Raw genomic sequence first — 26,081 nt, 5'->3', positions numbered from 1 at the left:
CTAGTATAAAATAATTGGTTGAAAACAGATGAATCTTGCAAAAGATTAGCATAATTTATGTAAATACTTCATCCTCAAGAAGTGAAGCTTAACTCTCCACCTCTTAAGTACTGTGACATGCCAAAGATACAGAAGAGGTAGGTAAAAAAATAGACCTCTTTCTGCAGGACAAACTTGGCAAACTGCATCAAAGAATCAAGGCTTCCATGAACAATGTCACATGAATACCACGAACTCATGTTATGATTTCATGAAAATTGCATTTGAAATTTTGGGTCATCCTTTAGCACCTTTCATTATAGCACTTCCTCTTAATCTAATTAAAGTAAGGCACTGTGGTCAGCAGGTGGGGCGCTTGCCTTACATGCCCCTAACCCAGATCTGTTCCCTGGCATCCCAGAGAGTCTCCCAAGTATTGCTGGAAGTGATTCCTGAGTGCAGAGCCAGGAGTAATCCCTGAACATCACTGGGTGTGACCCAAAAGCAAACAAACAAAAAAGTAAAACATTATGAAAACACAAATCTAGGGACTGGAAGGAGAAACAAGCATGGTGTACTGGGCACTTGCTATGCAGGACACCCAGGTTAACCCTCTCCTGGCAGCAGAGGGCTGCTGAGTCCTGCCAGGAGTGACACTTAGGTGCCCTACTGGGATTAGCCCCTGAGCACCACTGCATGTACCCCGTCATAAGACAAATTACAAATTTTGATATATTCTGTAAAATGTTTGTCCAGTACTCCTTAAAACTCACTATGTTATCTAAAGCAAGGACAATTTGAGAAACTATCTGAGCCAAGAAACTATCCAAACCTAAGACAAGACAGCTGAATGAAAGACAATTAACTGGGCATGATCTTGGGAAAATGGTTAGAAAAGAGAGATCTGGATAACATATAGACTTTAGTAAGTAATAACAGAGCAACTTTCACTTCTTAATTGTTACCCATATAGAAAAATAATACAGAATAATAGCAGAATATGAAATGTAAGCTGTTATGTGGGAACAAAACATTAATTTTGCCATGTTTTGTTAATCAAAAACCGTTCTAAAATTTAAAAGTTTAGTTAAAGACTAAGGAAAAAGTGTATTTTCTCTCAACATCTGAAGAAAAATTGCTGCCAGCTGATCAATATGAAAAGAAATGATTAATCCAGTTCAGACAGAGGAAACACTTTTCCAGAAGAAGCACATATATGCAGGAAGCAGTAATTAAGATCAGAAAAGTTAAAAGTGAATGAAATTATGTTGCTATTTATGATACAAAACATTAACAACAAAATATTATAGGATTTTAATATTTGAACTTAATATATATAATATATAAAGCAGTATGTCATAAAGGAAACTAAAATATAAGATCAGCATTGTTGGGAAAGTGCTCATTCATATTTGACATTAATAATAGATGTTGTAATATCTAGGATACCACTAAAAGAATAATAAAAGAATGCATAACTGACAATCAAATAAGGAGTGCAAGTAGAAAACTAAAAGTATATGAGAAGAAAGATGTAATGTATAGAATTATATAAAATGATAAATTATTCTAAATATTCCAGTAATTACATTAACATTTAAAGGTATCATATCACAGTTTTAAAATTTATTTAAAACAACATATATATCAATATAAATGTATAGATTGTTTCTCAAATAACAATTAAAAGTAAAGTTTAAATAATTAAATTTCACAAACATGATGCAGAATAAAACTACTAGTAAGTTTCTTATTAACTTTTACATGTTTAGAAAAAGTGGGCATTCCTGGCAGTGCTTAGAAGATATTCACGGTTCTGTATGAAGGAGGGGACCTCTGGCTAGGCTCAGAGGACTATGCAGTGCCTGGGATCAAATTAGAGTTGGATGCATGTAAAGCAAGAGCTTTGCCCCATTAAAGAAAAGCCAGTTCCTCAACTTTAATGATATAAGCATCATTTCTTTTTAAAAAAGTATAAATCTGAAGAATATAAAATACGTTAATTCCACTGTGAACAGCTAACATACTCTAAATGTTTCAGTAGAAATTTCTACTGAGGAGGAATATTTATCATAAGAAAATATTCTCTTGGGAAGATTTTTTAATTCTAAATTCTTGAGATAGAAATTTATATAATTTTGGTCTGCCTACAATTAAATATTTCTGGTTATTAATAAGTATATAAATATTCTCAACGAAATTACATTAATGGGCAGTTCATTATTGATCACTTTAATAAGGTCAATGCTGGTGCTCTTTTAGTTTTTCTGCGCCTTCTGATGACAGCTAGTGTTAGACTTTCATTGTAGCCTTTTCACCACATGTTGGAGTTTGGCAGAGATGGTTGGAACATCTGTGATGTAACTGGATCTCTCTCTGTCTCTATCTGTCTCTCTCTCTTTCTCTCCATATCTAACTTTGACATTACTTCTTATTGGTGATCTCCAAGTAAAGACAATTTACTTGGGGGTACTATTCCTTAGAAAACCCATTGCAGATATCTAAGCAGAAGCTCCTCAGCTTACCAAGACTTAACTTTAGGAGTCACAAAGTATTCCTTGTTAGGTATGTATTGATTAAAGAATTATGTACCAGCTGGGATTGCAGATATGGTCCAATACCTTGCCTCTGTGTAGGAACTAGAAGTAGTCCAAGGGAAAAATAGAAATTTATGGCTATCTTCATAGAGAAAAGACTATTATATAGTAATGTGATCGTTGTGGCTACAAATGTACCTAAAATAAAATATTAATTGTAATCACAGATTTTATGGTTATAACATCAAAATATCTTCAAATCTACTTTAATATTCTATTGTTGACATTATTCTAAAACCTATTTGTGGAGTTTTCAAATATTTGGTGAATTTTCAGTCATAATTTTATTTTGAAAATTTAAATTAGCATACTTTTAGAAGATTTTTTGGCTACAGCAACTAAGGTAAAACTTTTTGTTCATATGTGTGAAAAAAAAAATAGTTTTAAAATTTACCTCGGGGCTGGAGTGATAGCACAGCAAGTAGGCATTTGCCTTGCATGCAGCCGACCCGGGTTTGATTCCCAGCATCCCATATGATCCCCTGAGCACCACCAGGAGTAATTCCTGAGTTCCGAGCCAGGGCTAAACCCTGTGCATTGTCAGGTGTGACCCAAAAAAGAAAAAAAAAGAAAGAAATTTACCTAGAGAAACGTAAGGGTATATGTGTGTATGCATATATATATATATATATATATATATGTGTGTGTGTGTGTGTGTGTGTGTGTGTGTGTGTGTGTGTACGTGTGTGGTATACTTATATGGACTGGAGCGATATAGCCCAGTGGGTAGGGCATTTGACTTCCATGCAACCGATCCAGGTTCTATTCCTCCATCCCTCTCGGAGAGCAGGGCAAGCTACTGAGAGTTTTCTACCCGAACGGCAGAGCCTGGCAAGCTATTCGTGGCATATTCGATATGCTAAAAACAGTAACAACAAGTCTCATGATGGAGATGTTACTGGTGCCTGCATGAACAAATCGATGAGCAATGGGACAACAGTGCTAAGTGCATACTTATATAAGTATACATATATAAGAAAGGTATATATGTTAAAATATATGTATATATCTATGTATGTTTGCATATACATATTAGATATATTAAGAAAAGAACAGAGTTTTCTCTGTAGAGGAGAAGCGGAGTGCACCCATCTCAGGTGGAAATGCATGCCAACCTTCAGGGTGGTGAATGATCCCTCAAGCCTGTACAAAGTTGGTTTAATCAAACAGCATCTTCCATAGTGCCTCATATGGAGTTCTGTGCAAATAGAAAAGCAAATAAGAGCATTGTCATAAGGGAAAACATAGGTATTAGATGATTCTTTGATATTCTTATCCTAACCTTTAAATTCTCCTGAAACTTCTTGACTTTTCTTTCCAAGGGTTTGCCCTTCTCTGTGAGTGCCTCTGTTTCTGTCTATGGGTATTGTCTTATTTTCTCCATCTCCAAAAGAGCTTTCAAAGGGACATCTTCATTGTGCCTTTGAGTTCCTCAAGGCTAGGCAATTTCTTGCTAGTTTTATTGACTCTCAAAACTTAAATATCAAGAATTTCCTTTATTTTTGCCTCAACATCCCAAATATATTTTGGCCCAGTAATTCCAGTACTAAATGTATTACACAACATAGTGACCCTCTGCGCCTAAAGACTTTGATTCCAGAGACCTAACACTTTCGGGCATCCAGCGCAGCTTCTAATAACAATGCACTGGAACTGCGAACTGGGCTTCAACTCTGTGCTGCCCGGGGGTGGATTTTTTTCCTCCCCACCCTGTCTTCCTGCACGGAAAACGGTGGCGGCAGCAACCGCATGGCAGGCGCCATCCTTAAGAATCCTAACCCAGAGGTACTCGATTTCTACCCTTGGGGCTCCCAGGGACTCACGGGAAGGGGGTGTAATCGGCACGCCCTTGGCCCAGATAAATCTGGAGCTGCTGAGCGGGAAGCAGACCCTCTGCGCCTAAAGACTTTGATTCCAGAGACCTAACACTTTCGGGCATCCAGCGCAGCTTCTAATAACAATGCACTGGGACGGCGAACTGGGCTATGCAATTTCTGGTAGAATTTTCCCTGGACTTTATACAGAAATCCAAAACCGTGCGGACGCTACTGCGTCCGCGCAACTTAACATCTATTATTGTCAGCTATGTGAAACGGTTTCTTTTGAACAGGTCTGACTTGGGGGGGAAACTCCAAATAATAACAGTAAGTTTTTGTTGAAATATTGAAGGTTATTAATGTAGCAGCCACCTCTCTGGACTGTGAACTAAGCAAAAGCCCCACACCGGCCGTTGCAGCGTGGCATAGTATAGTACACCATACTATGAGGCGTGGGATGGGGGATGAGGGTGAAAAAAAAAAAAGGAAAAAGAAAAAAAAAGTGTATGTACTTGTAGCAGTGGGGCTACATATCTCTTCATTCCCAGCAATGGAAAACTAATTATCAAATGCTTCCTTGGTAGTAGGGCTGTCTCTCTTGAGTGGAAACTCCAACAACTATAGTGAGTTGTGTGTTGAAATATGGAATGTAATCAAGGTAAAGAGAAAATGAAGTGAAATTCATTAGTTATACAGTAGGGCGTAGGGGGTGGGGGCGGGGGGTATACTGGGGTTTTTGGTGGTGGAATATGGGCACTGGTGAAGGGATGGGTGTTTGAATATTGTATAACTGAGACATAAACCTGAGAACTTTGTAACTTTCCAATTGGTGATTTAATAAAAAGTTTAAAAAAATAATAAAAATAAATAAATAAATAAATGTATTACACAGCATAAATGAACATGCTATTTCAGTCAAGACATTTGTAGGCAACACTTTTAAAAAGCAAAAATAAAAATGTATCCAAATTCTTATCAGATAGAAATGGAAAAATTTTAAATATCATATATTCATATAACTAAAAATAAACAGGTATAAGCTAAATGAACTACTTTATATGCAACATTAAGGGAGAAGAAGTAGCCTACTTCTCAGTCTGGGAGAAACTGGCAAGCTTCTAAGAATTTCCTGCCCACATGGGACAGCCTTGCAAGCTTCTCATGGTGTATTCATATGCTAAATCCAGTAACAAGCTGGATCCCATTCCCCTGACCCTGAAAGAGCCTCCAGTGTGACATCATTGGGAGGGCCGAGTTGAGAGAGACTTCTAAGATCTCAGGGAAAGGACGAATGGAGAGGTTACTGAGCCCGCTCGAGAAATCGATGATAATGGGATTTTGTGATCGTGATATGCAACACTATGTAAATCTCATAAATAGAATATTGAATATAGAAGACCATCCAAAGGACACATGACATGACTTTATTTAAATCCATATGTAAAAAAACAAAACTAACCCGTAGCAGGATATTCCTTGGATGCTAGTAATAATCTGTTTATCGTGGTAGTCTCGGTATATTCGGTTGCTGAGCTCATCAGCTTGAATATGCAAAGTTGACATATATTTCTGCATGGATGGCACACTTTAACAAAACTTAGTTAAAGCAAATAAAATCAGCTGCACAGACAGGCATCAGGCAAAATCTGCTTTCCTGTCAAGATGCAGTACAGCTCACCCTTCCTGCTAACATTCAGTTCCTCAGTATCACTTTGCTTCTCTTAAGACTTCACAGTTTGGGGCACTAAGTTTGTCCTTTTTAGCTGTTTCTGTTCTTCACAACTCCTTCTTCCTTTCCTTTTCTACATATCTTTATTTTTGCTTTCCAGTACTTACCTACTACTCATAACTCCTACTCCTACACCCCCTTTTTTTGCCATTTCTGCTTTCTCTTTAAGCCACACCAAAATCATGAGACTAGGAATCTATTGTTAGTTAACATACTGCACAAGTGTTTCTTTTGGAAAAAATTTGTCACTATCGAACATACAGAAGTGTTGGCATACTCATAAGCTTTATGATGAATGGGAAAAATTGATCTCTATTGGTGAGAATTGTTTCTGCTCACAGGTTTCATGCTCTGAATATAGCCAATAAAGGGACATAACCAAATCACCCTTTGGTTTAGTTGTATTTTAACCTTAGTAAATCACAAAACTACTCTTTTACCTCTGTCACATTATCTAGTACAATCCCAAATATGTTGTAAGAGTGCTCAAAAATTATTTATTTAGGAAGTCAAAACCAAAGAAAACAAGTAGCATATAAATATGTAGCCATATTTAGATAAGGCTAAATATCTAAACTCCAGTTTCTTGTTTGGTCCTTGATCTCATCATCCACTAATGCCTGCTTGTGAAATTTTGGGGTCTGCACCTTAAGTCTTCAAAGTCCATGACACTTGAAAACTCCTCGGTACATTATTTAAAAATATTTCAAATATAAAAGACTTGGCATGGTCCTTTCTTTACCTCAAAAACAGAGTGCATCAGCTCTAATTTAAGTGACATAGATCGTAACTTAGTCCTATATTAAGTTGCTCCCCACATGGAAGTTCCTTTTTCTTTCTCTTCTATTCTCCAGTAAACTTTTTTCCTTTCTAGCAACAACACCAAAAATAAAATAAAGTGAGTATGTTTTTATTTATGGTAGTATGGTTTTATTTATCTAATATATCTGGGGTCTAAAAGCAATTGTTCCTCAATAAGGATGCATTTTTAAGAGAGCCAGTGAACTCTGTTTGTAAGTTTAGTTATAGAAAACTAATTCTGTTTAAATATTAAATTGCAGATATAAATGAATGTGCCATTGACAATGGTGGTTGTCAAGGGAAATGCTGTAACACAATTGGCAGTTATTACTGCAAATGTCAAGATGGCCAGGAGCTGGAGGAAGATGACAAAGGATGTAAAGGTAACTATTAAAACCATCTGCTCACTGATAAGGGAAGAGAGAACATCCATGTAATGTGAAAGAAAGGGTTTGTCTTTTATTCAGAGTGAGTTGAAGCACTCGTGGTGTATGTTGTAAAGAGTCAAGATCTTCCTCTCATATCTAGATTACAAAATTGTAACCCTAAGGACACTTAAAGTAGCTTATTGTAGGAAACATATGATTATACGCTGGTTTGGTTGTGTCATGTTCTGATTATGGGGTTTCAATCGTTCATTTAAATCCCTCAGTAAGATACATATTTTATAAAGCATTTAATTTAATTCTAAAGGAAAATAATGTTTATCATAAAATAGTCATATATGGCTACAATAGAAACAGAGGGGCACAAAACTAAGCACAGTAATAATATTCTTGGTATAAAAGTAGCTTTTTTATCCCACACATCAATTTTCCATTTCCATTTAAAATTAATTCCTTCTTTTTGTTATTTGTTAATTTATCATTTTGTTCACTTGACAGCCATTGAGTTCCTATTCAACATCAGGCTTTATTCCATGCTCTAGGGATATAAAAATTGGCAGTAACTTAATTCTTTCCTGAAGGAACTTACTGATTAGAAGCAGTGATTGAAACCTAAGCTGAAACCTTACAGATTGGTGTGTTAAGTCATAACATAGAGTTACGTAGAGTTTGCATTGTATTCAAAGAAACCTGGGCTTTAGCTTCAACTCTGTCACTTTCACTTTGTGAAACCTAAACATATTATTTTAATCTTGCTAAGAGTCTTTTCTCATCTGTAAAATTCATTACCAGCAGATCCTAAGCCCACAAAACTTGATTAGGCTATTTAATAATGTATCTGAAGTACTTAGCACAGTGACAGAAAGTAAGTGTTCAAATTATAACTGTGAATTGAGCCATCACTTTGCTTTTTGATGGGGCACAACTGATGGTGTCAGGGATTCCTCCTGAATCTGTGCTGAGGGACCACTCTGACCCCAAACTGAGCTATCATTTATGAATTCAATTCTTGTTTACATTGGCTAATGCAAGTAACTACTTCCTGTCTTTTTTAATAGAGACATCCAGATTTAAATATCGCATTTTCTGACTTTTCTTCTTATTACTACTTCACAACAAAATACTTGATCATCTTATTTTTAAAGATGCACTTTAAAATTGCATAGATGTGCATTTGGACTAGAGCGATAGCATAGCGGGTAGGGTATTTGCCTTGCATGCTGCCGACCCAGGTTCAATGCCTCCGACCCTCTCGGAGAGCCTGGCAAGCTACTGAGACTATCCTGCCCACATGGCAGAGCCTGGCAAAGTATCCGTGGCATATTCAATATGCCAAAAACCAGTTACAACAAGTCTCACAATGGAGACATTACTGGTGCCCACTCGAGGAAATCAATGAACAACGGGACAACAGTGCAGTGCTAAAGATGTGCATTTATTCTAGCTACTTTTAAATTGCCTAACAGAATTGTACTCATCCCCCATCTACAACCCTCCCCTCCCACACATAAGAGACTTTCATTTGGGGGTATATGTGAATAAGTTGGTAGGGGGAAAAACAAAACAACATAACACATCCAGCTGAAGGTAACTGGGGATAGGATTCTAGTTTGGATTGGTACATCCAAAACAAGAGAAATTGCAGACAGGGGAAGAGAATTCATAAAATTTGTGGGAAGCAGAGTGATCAGTTTTAGGTAGATCACTGACACTTATTCAAGAGCATCTGCACTTAAGATTTATTTTCATTTATTTTTAATTGAATCATTGAGAGATACATAGTTAACAAGCTGTTCATGATCTGACTTCAGTCATACAATGTTCCAACATACATCCCTCCACCAGTGTACATTCCCTACCACTAATGTCCCCTAGTTTCCCTTCTGACACCTCGAGAGGCAGACTGAGGTAGGGATGGCTTGAAGGGGTGGAAGGGAAACTGGAGACACTGTTGCTGGAAAATTACACTGGTGGAGGGATGGGTGTTGGAACATTGTATGAATGAAATGCAGTCATGAACAATTTTTAATGCTCTATCTCATGCTGATTCAATAAAAAAATGTTTTTTGACCTGACCATGCCTCCTTCAATAAAAAAGCCAGAATCTGGAAAAACCCACGTAACCAAGAACAGGAGACTGGTTAAAGAAACTATGGTGCATAAGCCTTTCTGAGAGGTTTCAGCCAGGTAGAGTTCTCTCTCAGAAGGATATCTTTACATTCTTTTAGAGAGAGGCAAGTCCTAACCAATCCAGGCCTTTTTTTAAATTTTAATTAGGTCATGATTATTACTGATGCAGTTGTCTGTCAATATTATTCCAATGACCTATTCAATGTCAGTGGCCAGAAAGGGTCAAGGACCGCATGGTGTCTAAATGAAGCATGACACGTGACAACATAGTCAGTAAGATGAAAACATTGTTAAAACCCTGCCTTTTCCTGAAAGTTCTCTTTCCCTTTTTTATATATTGTCATTATTATCATCATAATCCCAAATGTATCCACAATGCTCAGAAATTATTCATGGTTATCAATAAGAATGTTGTACTATCAATATTATTAGACTGATAAGACATGCAATGCTCACTAATTATTTGCAAGTAATTATCTCACATTTTCATTAAAGTTTTCATCGAGTAACTTTGAGTTAGTCATAAAAATGTCAAACTATTCAGAGAATTTCCAGGGTTTCATCTCACTAGTGTTTATTTGTACAGAATGAGAAAGAAAAGTCAGCATATGAGTATTGGGAGTTTGATATTGGGATAAAAGACTAACTACTGTTGTCAGTGTTTTTTCACAGTTGACGGGGGAAGGTAGGCACCAGATAGAGTATGCTGCTACCAACATCCTGCTGGCTGTACCACAATCCCACCTGGAGCTGCCATGGCAGTTCAGACCTCACAACCACCTACAGACATAGACAATAAAGTAATAACCTTTACCCAAGCTTCCCAGTCTTGTCTATTCTCACAGAAAAAGAAACATGGAAAGACAGAATGAAGCAAAGATACTTTATGTAGGAAATAGGATAGAGACAGGAGAGAGTATCACAAAGGGATTACATACTCCAAGTTGGTATGCGGGAAGCTCACAGGACTGGAGCACATACACGAAGTTAAAGGAAAAGGAGGCACATCCAGGGAAGTGGTCCCTGGGTCATCTTCAAGATGTTGTGTGTGCCAAAATGTAAAGGGAAATAGTGGGAAGGCCAGAGTAGAGAGGTGTGGATGAATCTGAGACAAGATCGAGAGTGTGTTCCACATGATTCTTCCACATGTTTCTTTGTAGAGTGTTGTGTTGTCAAGAAGGATCCACTGAATTGTTCTTTGATAGGAATTTAGTAGCTTCCGAATGGATTAATGCTGGTTATAACTTAGTGAACTTCAGCTGAATATCATTGCCAAGAGTTCCTTCCCCAACCCCCCTCGTACCTATATGCTTCACTGATTGCCAAGTTACAGAATCAGGGGGTGATGGTATGGAGTAGTGCAATTCAACAGTAAAGGGCAATTTTGCTGCTTTCATATCTTATGGTCCATGTGGAAAACAGAGCTACCCTGCTCAGTCTCTCATTTCTCACCATACTTTCTGTTTCCTTTAGCAACTGGATGTTAAATTGGTAAAGCTCTTGATTCAACTTGCTGGATAGTGGAATATGCAATGATCTCAAACTTCTTTATATATATAATTATATAAAATTTATAGAGACTATATTGAAAATTGGATGCATTCTAAAATCACTGCAAATGAGCATTACAATGCATAAGGATACCGTAATAAGTGATGCATGTTTATTTACTGTATGAAAACAGGAAAGGTCAATTTCAACATCTAGTGTACTCAATTCTATAATCATAAAAATAGTCATTTGAAAATAATTATTCTTTGGTTGCACAAATTAAAAATGAACTTATTTGAATTACTTTTTTAAATATACAGATCAACATTTTAGTGAAGATTCTATGCCATCAAATTAAACCTAAAAATGACCTAAAGGTATTTGTAATATCCTTGTTATCTAATTTTTAATCTTTTCTACAGAGTTACAAAATTATAAAGAATTCTACTGCTGAGCTCAGTTACATTAGTATTTAGTATATTCTGCTTGAAGAAACAACAGTGATTTGAAGACTGGTTTCTGATTCACAGTGCAGATAAATTCTAATAATGCATAGATTAGAGAAGGAAATATTGCCAGCTTAACTGAACATTGATTTATATGTGTGTATATAGGTTTACCTGTTAACTGGATTAAGGTATTCATAGCTTTTCAAATATGAAGCCAGCTACATTTTAAGAAAATAATCTGTTCAAAATAAAACATAGAGATTGAATTTATTTTTCATCAAAGTATTCTAGATAGAATCTATATAAATAAGAAGGTTTTGCAAATAGAAATCAAAATGGAAGGTTTCTATAGATATCTAGAGGGTAGGATAAGGTTATTATCTAAAAAGGTATTTTTTTAAGTCACACAGATAATTTTCTATAGAAACTACTTTCCTCAAGGAAACATATATACAAATTATCTCATTAGTTCAAGTCAGTGAATTTTAGAAGGATTGTTTCACAAATGCACATTTGGGAGAGGGCTAAAATTGGGACAGAAGAGATTTTACAGCAGGTAGAGTACTTGCCTTTCGTGGGACTGATCAGAGTTCAATCTCTGGCACTGCAATTCAGATCCATCAGTCCAGCCAGGAGCAACCTCTGAGCTACAGACCCAGGAGTAAATTTTAAGCAATAATGAATGTGGCCTCAAATAAAAAGAAAATAAATTAATAAAAATTCTACAGATAGATTAGGTAGTAAATTCAAGTGGGAACCACAGTTTAAACAACAATAGCGTGTGCCAGATTTTTATTTCTGCTTTTTTTTCTGTTGTGGTTTTTTTTTGTTTTGTTTTGTTTTTCTTTTTTTTTGCTTTTTGGGTTACATACGATGATGCACAGGTGTCACTCCTAGCTCTGCACTCAGGAATTACCCCTGGTGGTGCTCAGGAGACCATGCTGGACATAGAACCCGGGTCGGCCGGATGCAAGGCAAATGCCCTACCTGCCGTGCTATCATTCCAGCTCCTTTCTTTTTGCTTTTAGAAAATATAAATGGATTTATCATCTGTTTTGCTATTACATACAATTTTCTTCTATTTTTGCCTAAGGATTTACAACCATGAGCAGAATAGACAAGTAGTTTCTTTCTCATATTCATTCAATTGGGGTTGAATTTTGCCCCAGAAACATGTTAGTGACTTTGGAAGAAGGTGCTTTACTGGGATCAGGGCCAGGTTACCTCTAATCCTCTTCTGTTACTCAGATTATCAGGTGTTAAGCTTTCCATTCACAGGCTGATTTCATAGAATTTTTCATTTTTTCCCATTACTGCATTCATGCAGCTGGTCTACTGAGCTTCAAATATCAACAGATCAACGTAACAATTTTTAGAAGTCTTATGTTTCTCCTAATCTGTAGGCTCCTTATTTGTAACTATATGATTTTTCTAAATTATTATTTATTTTATCATTGCAGCAATGAATATTCTGTATCCCCCATCTGATTCCATCACTGCTCTTTAGTGGAATCAAAGTGTATTGTTTTTCACATTTAGGACATTAGTTACATATTCTTTTCTATCATATTTTATATACCTCTAGTATAGAACTGCTTACATTGTGTTTATCCACACGTGTACAGTATAAATGAAACTCTCACATGGGAATATATGTCTTAGCTCTCTTTCACCCACAGCTCACAAGAGGCAAGTAGAGAAAAGAATTCCATAAACAATTTTGAATGGGGCAGCATACCCAGCAAGCAGACCCAACAGACTGAAAGGCCCCTCCTGATTTAGGTGCCCACTGAGCACCTAGCCCAGAGGGGATGCCCTGCAAATTTTAGGACTGTGCCAGAAGTGAGACTCTAACCCTGCTGCCTACAAGAAACTCATCTAAACAGTCAGAGCAAACACACACTTAAAGTCAAAAGATGGAAAACAGTCCTTCAAGCAAAGTCCCTTGAAAGAGCTAAAGTAGCTATACTAGTTTCTGACAACATAGATTTCAGGATGAAAAAAAAATTAGAATGGACAGCAAAGGCAAATTTTTTTAATAATCAAGGGATATGTACATCAGGAAGAAATAACACTCCTCAACAAGTATGCAACCAATGAGGTGCCAGTAAATCACTTAAAACAACTGCTAATAGACTTCAAAGAGGACATTGGTGGCAATACAATAGTAGTTGGAGACTTCAACACCGCCTTATCACCTCTTGATCCAAAAAACTACAACTCAGCAAGGAAGTACTGGCTCTAAACAAAGAAATGAAAGAGAGAAGGTTAATAGATGTATATAGTAATTTTCTCCCCCATAAAACCAAACACACATTCTTTTCCACTGCACATGGAACATTTTCCAAGATAGAGCATGTGCTGGGACACAAAACATACCACAATAGAATCAGGATGGTAAAAATTGTATTGACACTCCTTTCAGACCACTATGCACTGAAGATAGGAGTTTATCACACACAAAACCAGAAAATCAAATCAAACACCTGGAAATTAAATAGCTCAATGTTGAACAACAAGTGGGTCCTAAAGAAAATCAAGGAATAAATCAAAAGCTTCCTGGAAACAAATGAGAATGAAGACATGAGCTACCAGAATTTGTGGTTCACTGTTAAAGCATTGTCAATGGCAAGATTTATAACTCTGCAAGCATTTCTCAAGAAGAAAGAAAGGGCCCACATAACTAATTTGACTTCATACCTTAAGATCTTAGAAAATGACCAACCAAAGAAGCCCAAACCAAGTAGGAGGAAAGAAATAATAAAAATAGAACAAAAATCAGCTGGATTTTGAAAGATGGATTTGAAAAATATCAATGAAACCAAGAGCTGTTTTTTTTGGAAAAAATAAACAAGATTGATATACCAGTTGCAAGACTCACAAAGAGAGAAAAAGAACCCTGATAAATCGGATCAGAAAGGAAAGGGGTGATATTACACCAAAAACCAAAGAAATTCAAAATTATCAGAGATTACCTAGAATTGCTGTATACCACAAAACAAGAGAACCTAGAAGGAATGGATAAATTCCTGACCCGTATAACCTTCAAAGGCTGAACCAAGAAGATTTGAAATACCAGAATAGACTAGTCACTATCAAGGAAATTGAAACAGTAATCAAAATTATTCCCTCCCAGAAAAGCCTGGTCCAGATGGATTCACTAGGAAATTCTTCCAAACATTTAAAGAGGACCTATTTCCAGTCATTTCCAAACTTTTCCAGAAAATTGAAGGAAAAGAAACACTTCCAAACAGTTTTTGTGAGGCAATTATACCAAAAGCAGAAAGAGACACCACAAAAAAATAAAAATACAGGCCAATATCTCTGAGGAAACCAATGCAAAGATCCTCAACAAAATATTAGCAGATAGAATCCAATAACTCACCAAAAAGAACATAAATCATTACCAAGTGGGATTCTTCCACAGAATGCAAGGGTGATTTAGCATTTGCAAGTCAATCAACATAATCCGTCATATGAAAAGATAAAAACCATTTGATCATGTCAATGATGCAGAGAAAGCATTTGACATGATCCAGCACCTGCTTATGAAAACTCTCAGCAAAATGGGAATTGATGGAACTTTCTGCAATATAGTAAAAGCCACGTACCACAAGCGCATGGCAAGCATTGTCCTCAGTTGAGAAAAACTAAGAGCCTTCCCTCTCAGATCAGGGACAACACAAGAATGCCCACTCTTACCACTTCTATTATAGAAACCCCTATGAATAGCTAAAGCAATTCTTGGGGGGAGAATATGGGAGGCATCACCTTCCCTAAGCTCAAACTGTACTACAAAGTGTAAATAATAATTAAAACAGCATGATATTGGAACAAAGACAGATCCTTAGACCAATGAAATGGGGTTGAATATCCTTACATACACCCTCAAATATATGACCATATAATCTTTGATAAGGGAGCAAGAAATATTAAGTGGAGCAAGAAGGAAAGCCTCTTTAACAAATAGTGCTCAGTTTTGCATGCAAAAATACTGGGCTCACACCTCTACCTAACACCATGCACAAAAGTCAATCAAAATGGATTAAAGACCTCAACATCAGACCAGAATCCATAAGGTACATTGAAGAAGAGATCGGAAAAACCCTCCATGACATTGAAGCTAAAAGTATCTTCAAAGATGAAACCCCACAGAACAAACAAGTGGAATCAAAGATAAACAAATGGGACTACCTTAAACTAAGAAGGTTCACATCTCAAAAGAAACAGTGACAAGGATACAGAGACATTCTACGGAATGGAAAGGGATATTCACCCAATACCGTTCTGATAAGGGGTTAATATCAAGGATATACAAGACATTGGTTGAATTATACAGGAAGAAAACAACCAATCTCATCAGAAAACAGGGTGATGAAATGAACTAAACTTTCTCAAAGAAGAAATTCAAATGACAAAAAGGCACATAAAAAATGCTCTTTATCTCTAATCATCAGGGAGATGCAGATCAAAACAACAATGAGATATCATCTCACACCACAGAAATGGCCCACATCCAAAAGAATAAAAGCAACCATTTTTGTGTGGATGTGGGGAGAAAGTGACTTTCCTTCATTGTCTGTGGGAATGCCGACTGGTCCAGCCTTTTTAAAAATCAATATGGACATTTCACAAAAACTAGATATTGAGCTCCCATTTGATCCAGCAATATCACTTCTGGAATAATACCCTGGAAACCAAAAAACACACAGAACAAAAACCATCTGGACTACTATGTACGTTGCAGCACTATTTACCATAACCAGAATATGGTTCATGACCAAGAAGTGACCAAGAACCTGAGTGCCCAAGAACAGATAAATGAATAAAGAAACTATGGCACATCTACACAATGGAATACTATGCAGCTGTCAGGAAAAATGAAGTATGAAATTTGCCTATAAGTGGATGGAAATTTGCCTATAAGTGGATGCTGAGCTGAGTGAAATGAATAAGAAGGAAAGGGACTGATATGGAATGACTGCATTAATATGTGGTATATATCACTGTATCACTGTCATCTCATTGTTCATCGATTTACTCAAGCGGGTGCCAGTAATATCTCTGTTCATATATATTATATATAAGAACAATATTCATGATCAAGGTAAACAGGGGTTAGAAGGACTGTAGTTAGTTATAACTAACTACAAGTGTGTGGGGGGCTGGGGGTAGGTAAGATAGAGAAGAAATTATTATGACAATAATAGCTGGTAATAATCATGCTGGACAACATCTGATGGTTAAAAGTAGGCAAGCGATATACTTGATAACCTTTCAGTATCAATACTGCAATCCACAATGCCCAAAAGGAGGAGATAAATAGAGAGAGGGAGAGAGAGAGAGAGAGTGAGCGAGAGAGTAAGGGGGAGAGAGAGAGAGAGAGAGAGAGAGAGAGAGAGAGAGAGAAAAGAAAAGCCCCTTCCATAGAGACAGGTAGCAGGTGGGGTGAAAGGTGATGAAGAGGAACCTGAGGACACTATTACTGGGAAATGTACACTGGTGAAGGGATGAGTGTTGGAATACTATATGACAGAAATCCAATTATGAACGGCTTTGTAATGCTCTAAGATAATGAAAAATAAAACTTTTGAATTAATGAATGGATAAATATACTCAAATATAAATGTATATAAGCCTTTGGCCAATAAACCTGTTATTTATTTATGTATCATTTCCCTATTTAAGTATTATCACTGTACCATTTGGCATTAAATTACTTGAGCAACCTGATTATGATTGTGGATATTAAATGTGGGTATTAAGTATCAAATTTCAGTCTGTTGCACTGAAATGCAAGTCATAGTTTTACTTCAGGGGCAAATCAATCTTTTGACCTAGTTTAAAATTTCTTAAATTTCTCTGACACTTAAATTATTCATGCAACAATATCAGTTGTCACACACTATTTGAATTTGATAAGGTTAAAGAGTTGGGGGATTTTTTCAAATAAAATGTTATCTATAGTAATACTGTACATTTTAATAAGTGAACTTTGAAAGATAATGCACATTGAGAAATGAGATTAAATCATCCATTTTTTAGCAATGTATGAACATACACAATACATTATTAAAATATTTTATTGGATGGATTGTCTTAAAATATTTGAAATGAATTTTATCATATTTTGATCCAATTTATTTTTTGAAACATAAATGATAATGTGAATATATGAAAAATATGATTCAGTCTGCTACTGTCATAGAATTATAAACCTTTAGGTGAACAAAAGATTTTTATAGATGGAGTCTTAGGGAAAATAAATGATTTTAGCAAGCTCTAAATTCTAGTTTGCAGATAAGGTCACCAGAAGTAAGTTTTTTTCATGACTGTCAATGATATTGATAGTCAACATGAATTTGATAAAATTGAGGCTAAACTGAAACCTTGAGATACAGTGTTGCTAGGATTTAGAGATGCCCAACTAATAGCATGATCTAAATAAGGGGAAATTAAAATCTAGCAAGATTAACTGATGTCCTCAAAGTTCCAGATAATTTATTGTAGAGTTGTGAATGGAATCCAGTTTCTCTTTTCCCACTTGATCTATTAATCTCAAAAGAAAACATTTATTGAGTACTCAGTGCTCAATTCTATGGTAAGTAATAGAAGAAAAATACAATAAAGTGTGGGTTCTTATGGCACTGAATTTTAGAATCATTGACTATGATACAAATTTTATGTGCCCCCTTTATTTCATTCTATTTTTGCTTAGTTTGTGGTCACATCTGACAGTGTTCAGGATTCATTCCTTATTCTCTGTGCAGGAGTTATTCCTAGTAGCTTAGTGAAACAAGATGGGTTTGAACTGGTGTCAGCATCATGCAAGGCAAGTGCTTTAACACCTCTACTACCTCTCTGGCCCTGAGAGATATTTTTATGAAAGTAATAGCAATTACACCTGAAAATTCACCCAAAACAATTCCTAGACTCTGTGTAGCACTGTACATGACTCAGCAAGTTATTATTTTATTAGATCGAGATCTCCACAGACATTCTGCAACAATATTTCCAGTCCGCTTAGTAATTTCTACTTTGTAAAAGTTATGTTATCTATACTAATCCTGCTAAATTTAAACTTTAAAATAGTATGTGTTGTTCCTCCATTTAATCATACTTTACAGTAATTCTTCCATACTTTCAGCAAATACCTGTGCTCCCAATCAACAGAGTAAAAAAACCTTTAGCACTGTAGCACCATCATCCTGTTGTTCATGGATTTGCTGGAGCGGGCACCAGTAACATCTCCATTGTGAGACTTGCTGCTACTGTTTTTGGCATATCAAATACACCAACGGATAGCTTCGTCCCCTCGCCCATCACGCAACGCATGTTTGTGGGGAACCTGGTGCTAAACCATTCGTAGATGATCTGCTCCCGGGTCAGGGTTTCGTGCGTAGCAGAGCAGCTCCCTCGCTGCGATCTATTGAAAGTCAGCCCAGGACGCAAGGGTTTGTAAAAAGAAAAAAAAAGACAAAACAGAAAATAAAATAGTGAAAAAATCTAGTTGACCTAAAGAGTGGAGGCTTCTGTTGCATAAAAATTTCTGCATGATTCTGTCTCACTCTCTCTCTCTTTGTCAAGTATGTATGTACTTGATTTTAAGATTATAATAATAATTTGAATAAATAATTAGTAGGGATATTATCTACTTCTTTAAATTGATTGTTATAATAGTCATTTATAAAGAGCTCCTTTGAGACCCGGTCTTAGGGAACATGAAAATTAGTGCCTGGAACTCATTGTCCTCTGGGGATTGACACTCTCTTAGCACAATAAACAGATGGAAATGATTTGAAAAAATTCCAATATGGTCAATTCTTATATACTAAAGAAATGATTTTTTCCTCCCTCCCTCCCTCCCTCCCTCCTTGTCTCCCTTCCTTCCTTCCTTCCTTCCTTCCTTCCTTCCTTCCTTCCTTCCTTCCTTCCTTCCTTCCTTCCTTCCTTCCTTCCTTCCTTCCTTCCTTCCTTCCTTCCTCCCTCCCTCCCTCCCTCCCTCCCTCCCTTCCTTCCTTCCTTCCTTCCTTCCTTCCTTCCTTCCTTCCTTCCTTCCTTCCTTCTTGGTTTTTGGGCCACACCTGGCAACACCCAGGGATTACTCCTGTCTCTGTACTCAGATATCACTCCCAGCGGGTTTAGGAGACCTAAAGTGCATCATCACTAGTGGAAGAATCTTTACATCTCCTTGCCTCCTCAGTTACTTCCTTCTTCCCAAAATTAGAGTGTCCACAGAGAAGTAGAGTGTGGACTGGGGTGATAGTAAAAGTCTTACGCCTGTACTTAACGTGCATGTGGCTACAGCCATGGCAATGGTTTGAACCCCAGCAATGCATATTATCCTCACACACCTCTAGATGTGGCCTGAGTACAGAGACAGATGTGGTCTCTGAGTACAGAGTCGGTTGTTACCCCTGAACAAAGAGCCAGGATTGGCTCCTGAACACAGAGTGAGATCTCCTGAACATCTCCACCTATGACCACACTCCAATTAAAAAGGTTGTAATCATTATTTGTAACTTGTAGTTGTATTGGTTAATGTTATTTATTATTAAACTGTCTTTGTTGTAAGGTTGGTGAGAACAAGATGAGAAAGGTGGAGAGAAAGCATAGGATTTAAGGTGCAAGCCTTGCATGCAGACAAAGCCAGATCAATCCTGGCACCATGTGTGGTCCCCAGGAATGGCTGGGAGAGGTCGTATGGCCTCTTGAAAATATCTGAGAACTCACTCACCCCAACTAAAAAGGAAAAACAAATCAAAACTTTGTTGCAACATCAAGATGTATGGATTATTTATGAATATTTATTGCAACTAAGTAGCAAAACTTGATGCATCATTTCTACATGAGAGTTTAGGGAATATTTTCAAAGTATGAAAACATTAAAGATATTAGTAGTTATACATGTGGATCATGGTAAAAGTGTTATGCATTTGAGAAGATCTAGTGCAAGGCTGCAAAGTGAAATCTTACAAAATTCAATCTGTGCCCATGCATGCTATACCTCTGTCGTCATCTGACATGTGACCTGTCCTTAGTGCCACTCATACAAGATTGCTTGCATCATACTCTGACACAGTGTGTCATCTTCAGATCCATCTAACGCATCAGCAATTATTGTCATTCTGAAGCTTTTGTCTTATAGGACATAAATTCCCAGCTCTTGATTAGCCCCTTACTTAATAGTTAAAAAGATGGACACAATATTTCCAATAAATGCCAATTAACCATAGTGGACTAATTGTAGAAATGGAGTGAGAAGTCTGTAAAGTGTTCACTTACATACACTAACAAGGGAACGTCTGCTGATGATTATAGATTTGTGGCTCATGGTGCATCAAAAAGCAATTGTACATTCAAATGCCATTAATGAGCATGTTTGATGTTCCATTAATTTTTCATGTGTCACGAGCGGTATTATATACCACATGACAATTACATGATGAAAGGTTATAAGCCAATTTTTGAACTAAAACATTAGGGTGTGATGATTTTGCAATGAAATACAGTGTAGCCAGTTGGGTGAGCATATTTATTTCTTCATACATTCATTAGGAAGCCCATTATTTTCACCTCTATATTTCTTTTTTTCTATTTTCTGTCTTAGAAAAATTAAAGTAATATATTGACTATATCTTCATTTTTTTTGGTGTTAGATCCCAATTAATTGCAAAGTCAGGCAAAACCACACACTTGTTTTTGCCAAAAACTAACTTTAAATTTGCCTACAGCATAATGTTCGCTTGGGAAACTATATTTTTTATGCCATTTTTTAATAAAGGTAAAAATTACATGTAAGGTTATTTTTCTTCCGAGTTTAATACTGAAAATAAGATAAACACGATAGACATAAAAAGAAGTACGGATTAAGAAATATGCAGGCACAAGCAAAGTACTAAGGAATTATACAGCCACATGGTATTTCTATTTTCAGCTTCTAAAGGAACATCCATGCATTTTTTCAAAGCAACTCTACCAACTTACAACAGTGTTGGAAAGTTCTTTTTGCTCCATAAACTTGTCAACAACTTTAGTAATTTTGATGTGGATCATTATCATTAATGTGAGGTGATGTGGTTTAAATTTGCATTTCTGTAATAATATATGAAAGTAAGCATATTTTGATGTACGTGCTAGGCATCTCATCCAGGTATTTATTTGAATATGAAAACACTAACTGTAAAAGACATATGTCCTCCTGTATTCATGGCATCATATTCACAACAGACAAGCCATAGAAACAATTCGAACTCTTAGGTACAGATGAACAGACAGTGGTTGTAAAACCCTGCTATGAACATAGATAACCACTTTATCTTTCTTAATGTCAGCATTTTACATAAAGCCAATAAGTTCTTCCCTAATAATGTAAAATAATCAATAATCATGACAGCATCTCAAATTTTAGCTAACACTAAATGCATATTTGAAAGTGAGGCAAGCTGGATGAGACCATAATGAAAATAAATATCCTAAAATAAGCTGGATCACTTTCTAAACCTCTTGAGGGGTGGACTTATTAATGGCTTTCCTAATTTCAATTTAATGAAGCTGAAAGAAGGAGTTTAGAGAAAAACTGTTCCTAGAAGTCTGTGACCAAGCCTGGCCTGTCTCAAAAGAGCCGTTGCTGGCAATATACCTGGACAGAAATCAACTACAGCTATACTAGCCTGCTCAGCATCAGCAGCTGCCTACACAAAATAAAACAATAAAACAGAAGCATCCAATCAAAGAAAAATAACTGTGTGGAAGTATATGTAAATGGAGGGCAGCCAAACTACAAACTACATATAACTGAAGTATTTGGGAATTTCATATTCTGAATAATAAGAACATTGAACATAATTCAGAATTATTTTTAGTTTTATTTTCAGTTATCTTTTGAAAAGGAGCTGAACTCCTATTTAGAATAGCCAGAATCTGGAAACAACCTGAGTGCCTGAGAACATACAACTGGATAAAGAAACTATGCACTTCTACATAATGGAATACTACACAACTGCTAGGAAAAATGGAGTCATGAAATTTGCCTATAAATGGATGGATTTAGTGAAATTAGTCAGAAGGAGAGGGACAGGTATAGAATGACTGCATTCATTTCAAGGATATTTTTTTAAAGTATGAAACTAATATTCAAGGCCAGGGGAAAATGGGCTAAGGCAACTAGTTAATGGTTGGAAATTACTGCAAGGGTGTGGTGAGTAAAGTGTAGTTAAAATAAAGGACAGTCCATTATGGCAATGTTGCTCTGGACAAGTGCTGAGTGTTGAAGTAGGTAAAGGGATACACCTGATAGCCTTACAACATCTGTGTTGCAAACCTTAATTCCTAAAGCAAGAGAGAGAATGAGAGAGACACACACGGAGAAAAAGAGAGAGAGAGGTGCCTGCTATAGATGTAGTCGGAGGTGGGGGTGGTGTGGAGTGTGGGGAGGAAAACTGGGAACATTGGTGCTGAGAAATTACACTGGTAGAGAGATGGGTGTTGGTGGAACATTGTATGACTAAAATTCAATCATGAATAGCTCTGTAATGTTCTATTTCATGGCGATTCAATAAAATAAAAATATTTTTAAAAGAAGCTGAGCTTTGAGAAAGAGAATATAATTACTATATTTTTCGTTTGCCAGAAATATTTCTTAATAGATTCATTCTGCTCTGATTTCAAGTTTGTATTTCACTTCTAGAATTTTTTTTCTTAAAAATCATGGAGTCATACTTACCAAGAACATTACAGTTCTGTATCATTTTAGACATCTGAAATGTAAGGAGTTGGAACCTGCCTTTGCAAGAACTATCTTATTTTCTATAATTACATAAAATAGTGAAAAATAATTTCAAAATAGAATTGATTAAAAAATTTTATGTTACAGAAGTACCTTAACCAATTTTTAAATAATGAAGACTTTTACCCTTTCCATAAAGTCTCATTAAAAGAGATTCAAATATATATGTAAAAAATTTTTTTTTGGATTTTGAGTCACACCCACATTTGTTCAGGGTTTCCTCCTGGCTTTATGCTCAGAGATTACACCTCACCATTCACTGAGTACTGGATGTTGTATCATGGATAAAGCCCTAGTTTATATCCTGCAAAGCAGGTGTCTTAGTCATTGTACCATCTTCTAACTCCATTATGTAAAAAGAAAAAATATTAATAGGAGTTAAGTTAGAATTAATTTATTTTGCTCTAAATCTAAGGTGTATTTAGATGTCTTTATCTTTGTGACTTTCTATATATAGTTTTGTAGAATGATTAAAATAACATTTCTAAAATAAGTGAGCAATAGCACCGTAGCACCGTTGTACTGTCGTCCTGTTGATCATTGATTTGCTCGAGCAGGCACCGGTAACGTCTCCATTGTGAGATTTGTTGTTACTGTTTTTGGCATATAGAATACGCCATGGATAGTTCGCAAGGCTCTGCCATGCAGGTGGGATACTCTCAGTAGCTTGCCGGGCTCTCTGGCAAGTGAACAGTACAAAACAATATGTCAGCTTCAAACTATATACCATAATTTCTAAGTTAAAGTTAAATTTCAGTTTTACTGTTCCACTCAGGCCTTTAATTTCCTAACAGATTGAGTACAATTCTTCAGTACAATTAATATCAGTGTTAAATAGTATCACTTATTTATATAATGGTTACATTTTGTATGTTCCATAGCATTGCCACGTGTGAATTAAACCAAACACATGAGAACATATTTATTTTTTGTTTCACTTTCATATTCTCCATGAATTTCTATATAAATTTCTCATTTGGCAATAGTGTGGTGAGGTGTTCATTTCATTGAGTTTTATTTTCTACTATGCCATGAAATTATTTCTGGCCTGATGTGTCTCTTTTTTTAGATAAAAGAAAATTTTATCATACATAGGTAAAGTGCATCATACTATAACAGACCTAAACATATCTACCATTTCCTGTAAGAAAAATATAAACAAACATTTCCGCAATTTTTCCCTCAGGAGAATATTTTTTTCCTTTTAGTGGGTGAGTGTCTTCCTAAATGCATAAATATAGACTTCTGTGATTAGTTATCAGAATATGTATGGCAATTGATTATTAACAAATCACTCTTATTCTAATACAGTGTTATTTGTAGTCATTCCTTAAAAACTGATTAAATTACCTGAGTTTTCTAACATGCTTGATACAACTGATATAATTAACCAGCTTATACAGTGGCACTGTTCATTGTAGGAGGACGTTATTTCCCAGACACACATATAAGAAGAGGAAAGGAGATATTCCTAGTTATCTGAATTTGCTTTTATAGTCTGTTGGTACCATGTCAGGTTGGAATGGTACAAAGCCCAGAGATGCTTTCAGTTTCCCTATCTCTGTGAGAACATGAGTTCAGAGAGAGAGTTGGTGGGAGAATAAAACAAGATTAATCTTTAGGAAAAATGCTTATGCTATAATGCTATATAATGCTATATAATGTCTCTTCCACCTGGGACCTGCAGCCTCACACCAATTCACTACTGTCTCTGCAGGCCCATATCCAGAACCAGAAGTTTCTGCTTGCTCATTCATTGCCCAAACCCAAAGTCATGGCCCATAGTCCATGATCAACTACTCGTGTATGACAGCCCTACTCATCTACATATAGCACCACAGACTTCATATTCGTACCTTATATCTCTGGGTAAAAACTGGCAGGGAAGAACAGAAACTACACTCAGCCCAATCCTTCCAAAAGCGCCCACAGGGGTGAACTACAAATATTCACTCTTAGATCATTGCAGGCACAATGGGGAAAATGTAGAAGCCCATTAAAGATAATAACACAGTGCTCTACCAGAAACAACTAGCTCTGTAGCTTCTCCATCAACATGATTAGAGATACCATGATGAGGAAGTTTAATGAGCACAAAGAAACCACAGTATAGGTAGTTAGTAAAGCACAAAGAAGTATGAGAACAGAAAGGAGAAAGATCTAATCAGAATTAATGAAAGAAAAGAATTTGGTAGGTTAAACAAAAACTCAGTAGAAAGCCTCAGCAGCAGAGCAACTTCAGTTGAAGAAAAAAACATTGTCTCTAAGATGAGACATAGGAAACTTCTAGAATTAAGAGAAGACAGGGAAATGTCTGAAAATGACTAACACACTAGAGAACTAAAGGATGAAATCAAAAGGAAAACTTAAGAATCCTGTAAGTCCTTCAGGAATAGGAAAGTGAACATGATGAAGAACTACTAGGCAAAGAAATCATAGACAAAAATTTCCCAGAGTTGAGGAATGCATGCACTCAGAAATAAAGAAGCCTGAAAAGTTCCAACATAGACCCAAATTGAAACATTCCAATATTCAGTGAAATCAGAATTACAAAATCCAAAACCAAAAAAAGTATATTGAAAGCAGCAAGATCAAAAAAGGAACTGACATACAAAATAAAGCCCATAAGAATCACAGGGGATTTATAAAACAAGGCTCTTTAGGCCAGAAGACAATGGTGGAATAGAATTTTAAAAAATACAAAACAAAATGGAACAAAAAATGTCAATGAAATAAACACCTCACCAAGAATATACTTTAACCAGTTAGATTTTCACTCAAATTAGAAAACATGATACAAACAATTGCTTCCATAATTCAATAGTCTTGAAAAATAGAAGCTACAAAAGACAAACAAGGTTAGCAAGCCCACCTAACTTCTATAAAATGATGGAAATAAACTACTCCATTTCAA

The 26,081-nt window shown here is 36.1% G+C and overlaps 1 protein-coding gene across 1 annotated transcript in view; it reads left to right on the top strand.

Annotated features, from left to right (window-relative positions):
• The window catches only part of LOC101558722 (multiple epidermal growth factor-like domains protein 6), a 525,059-nt gene that overhangs the window by 165,684 nt on the left and 333,294 nt on the right, over positions 1 to 26,081 (top strand). Inside the window, exon 3 of the mRNA XM_055124801.1 lies at positions 7,184 to 7,306. Within this exon, the coding sequence (XP_054980776.1) occupies positions 7,184 to 7,306 (123 nt within the window). The remainder of the gene's footprint in view (positions 1 to 7,183; positions 7,307 to 26,081) is intronic.

The sequence above is a fragment of the Sorex araneus genome, chromosome 2, assembly GCF_027595985.1.
Source record: "Sorex araneus isolate mSorAra2 chromosome 2, mSorAra2.pri, whole genome shotgun sequence".
NCBI classification, from domain to species: domain Eukaryota; kingdom Metazoa; phylum Chordata; class Mammalia; order Eulipotyphla; family Soricidae; genus Sorex; species Sorex araneus.
Note: the sequence above shows the minus strand (reverse complement) of the source record. Positions and strands in the feature narration are given on the sequence as shown.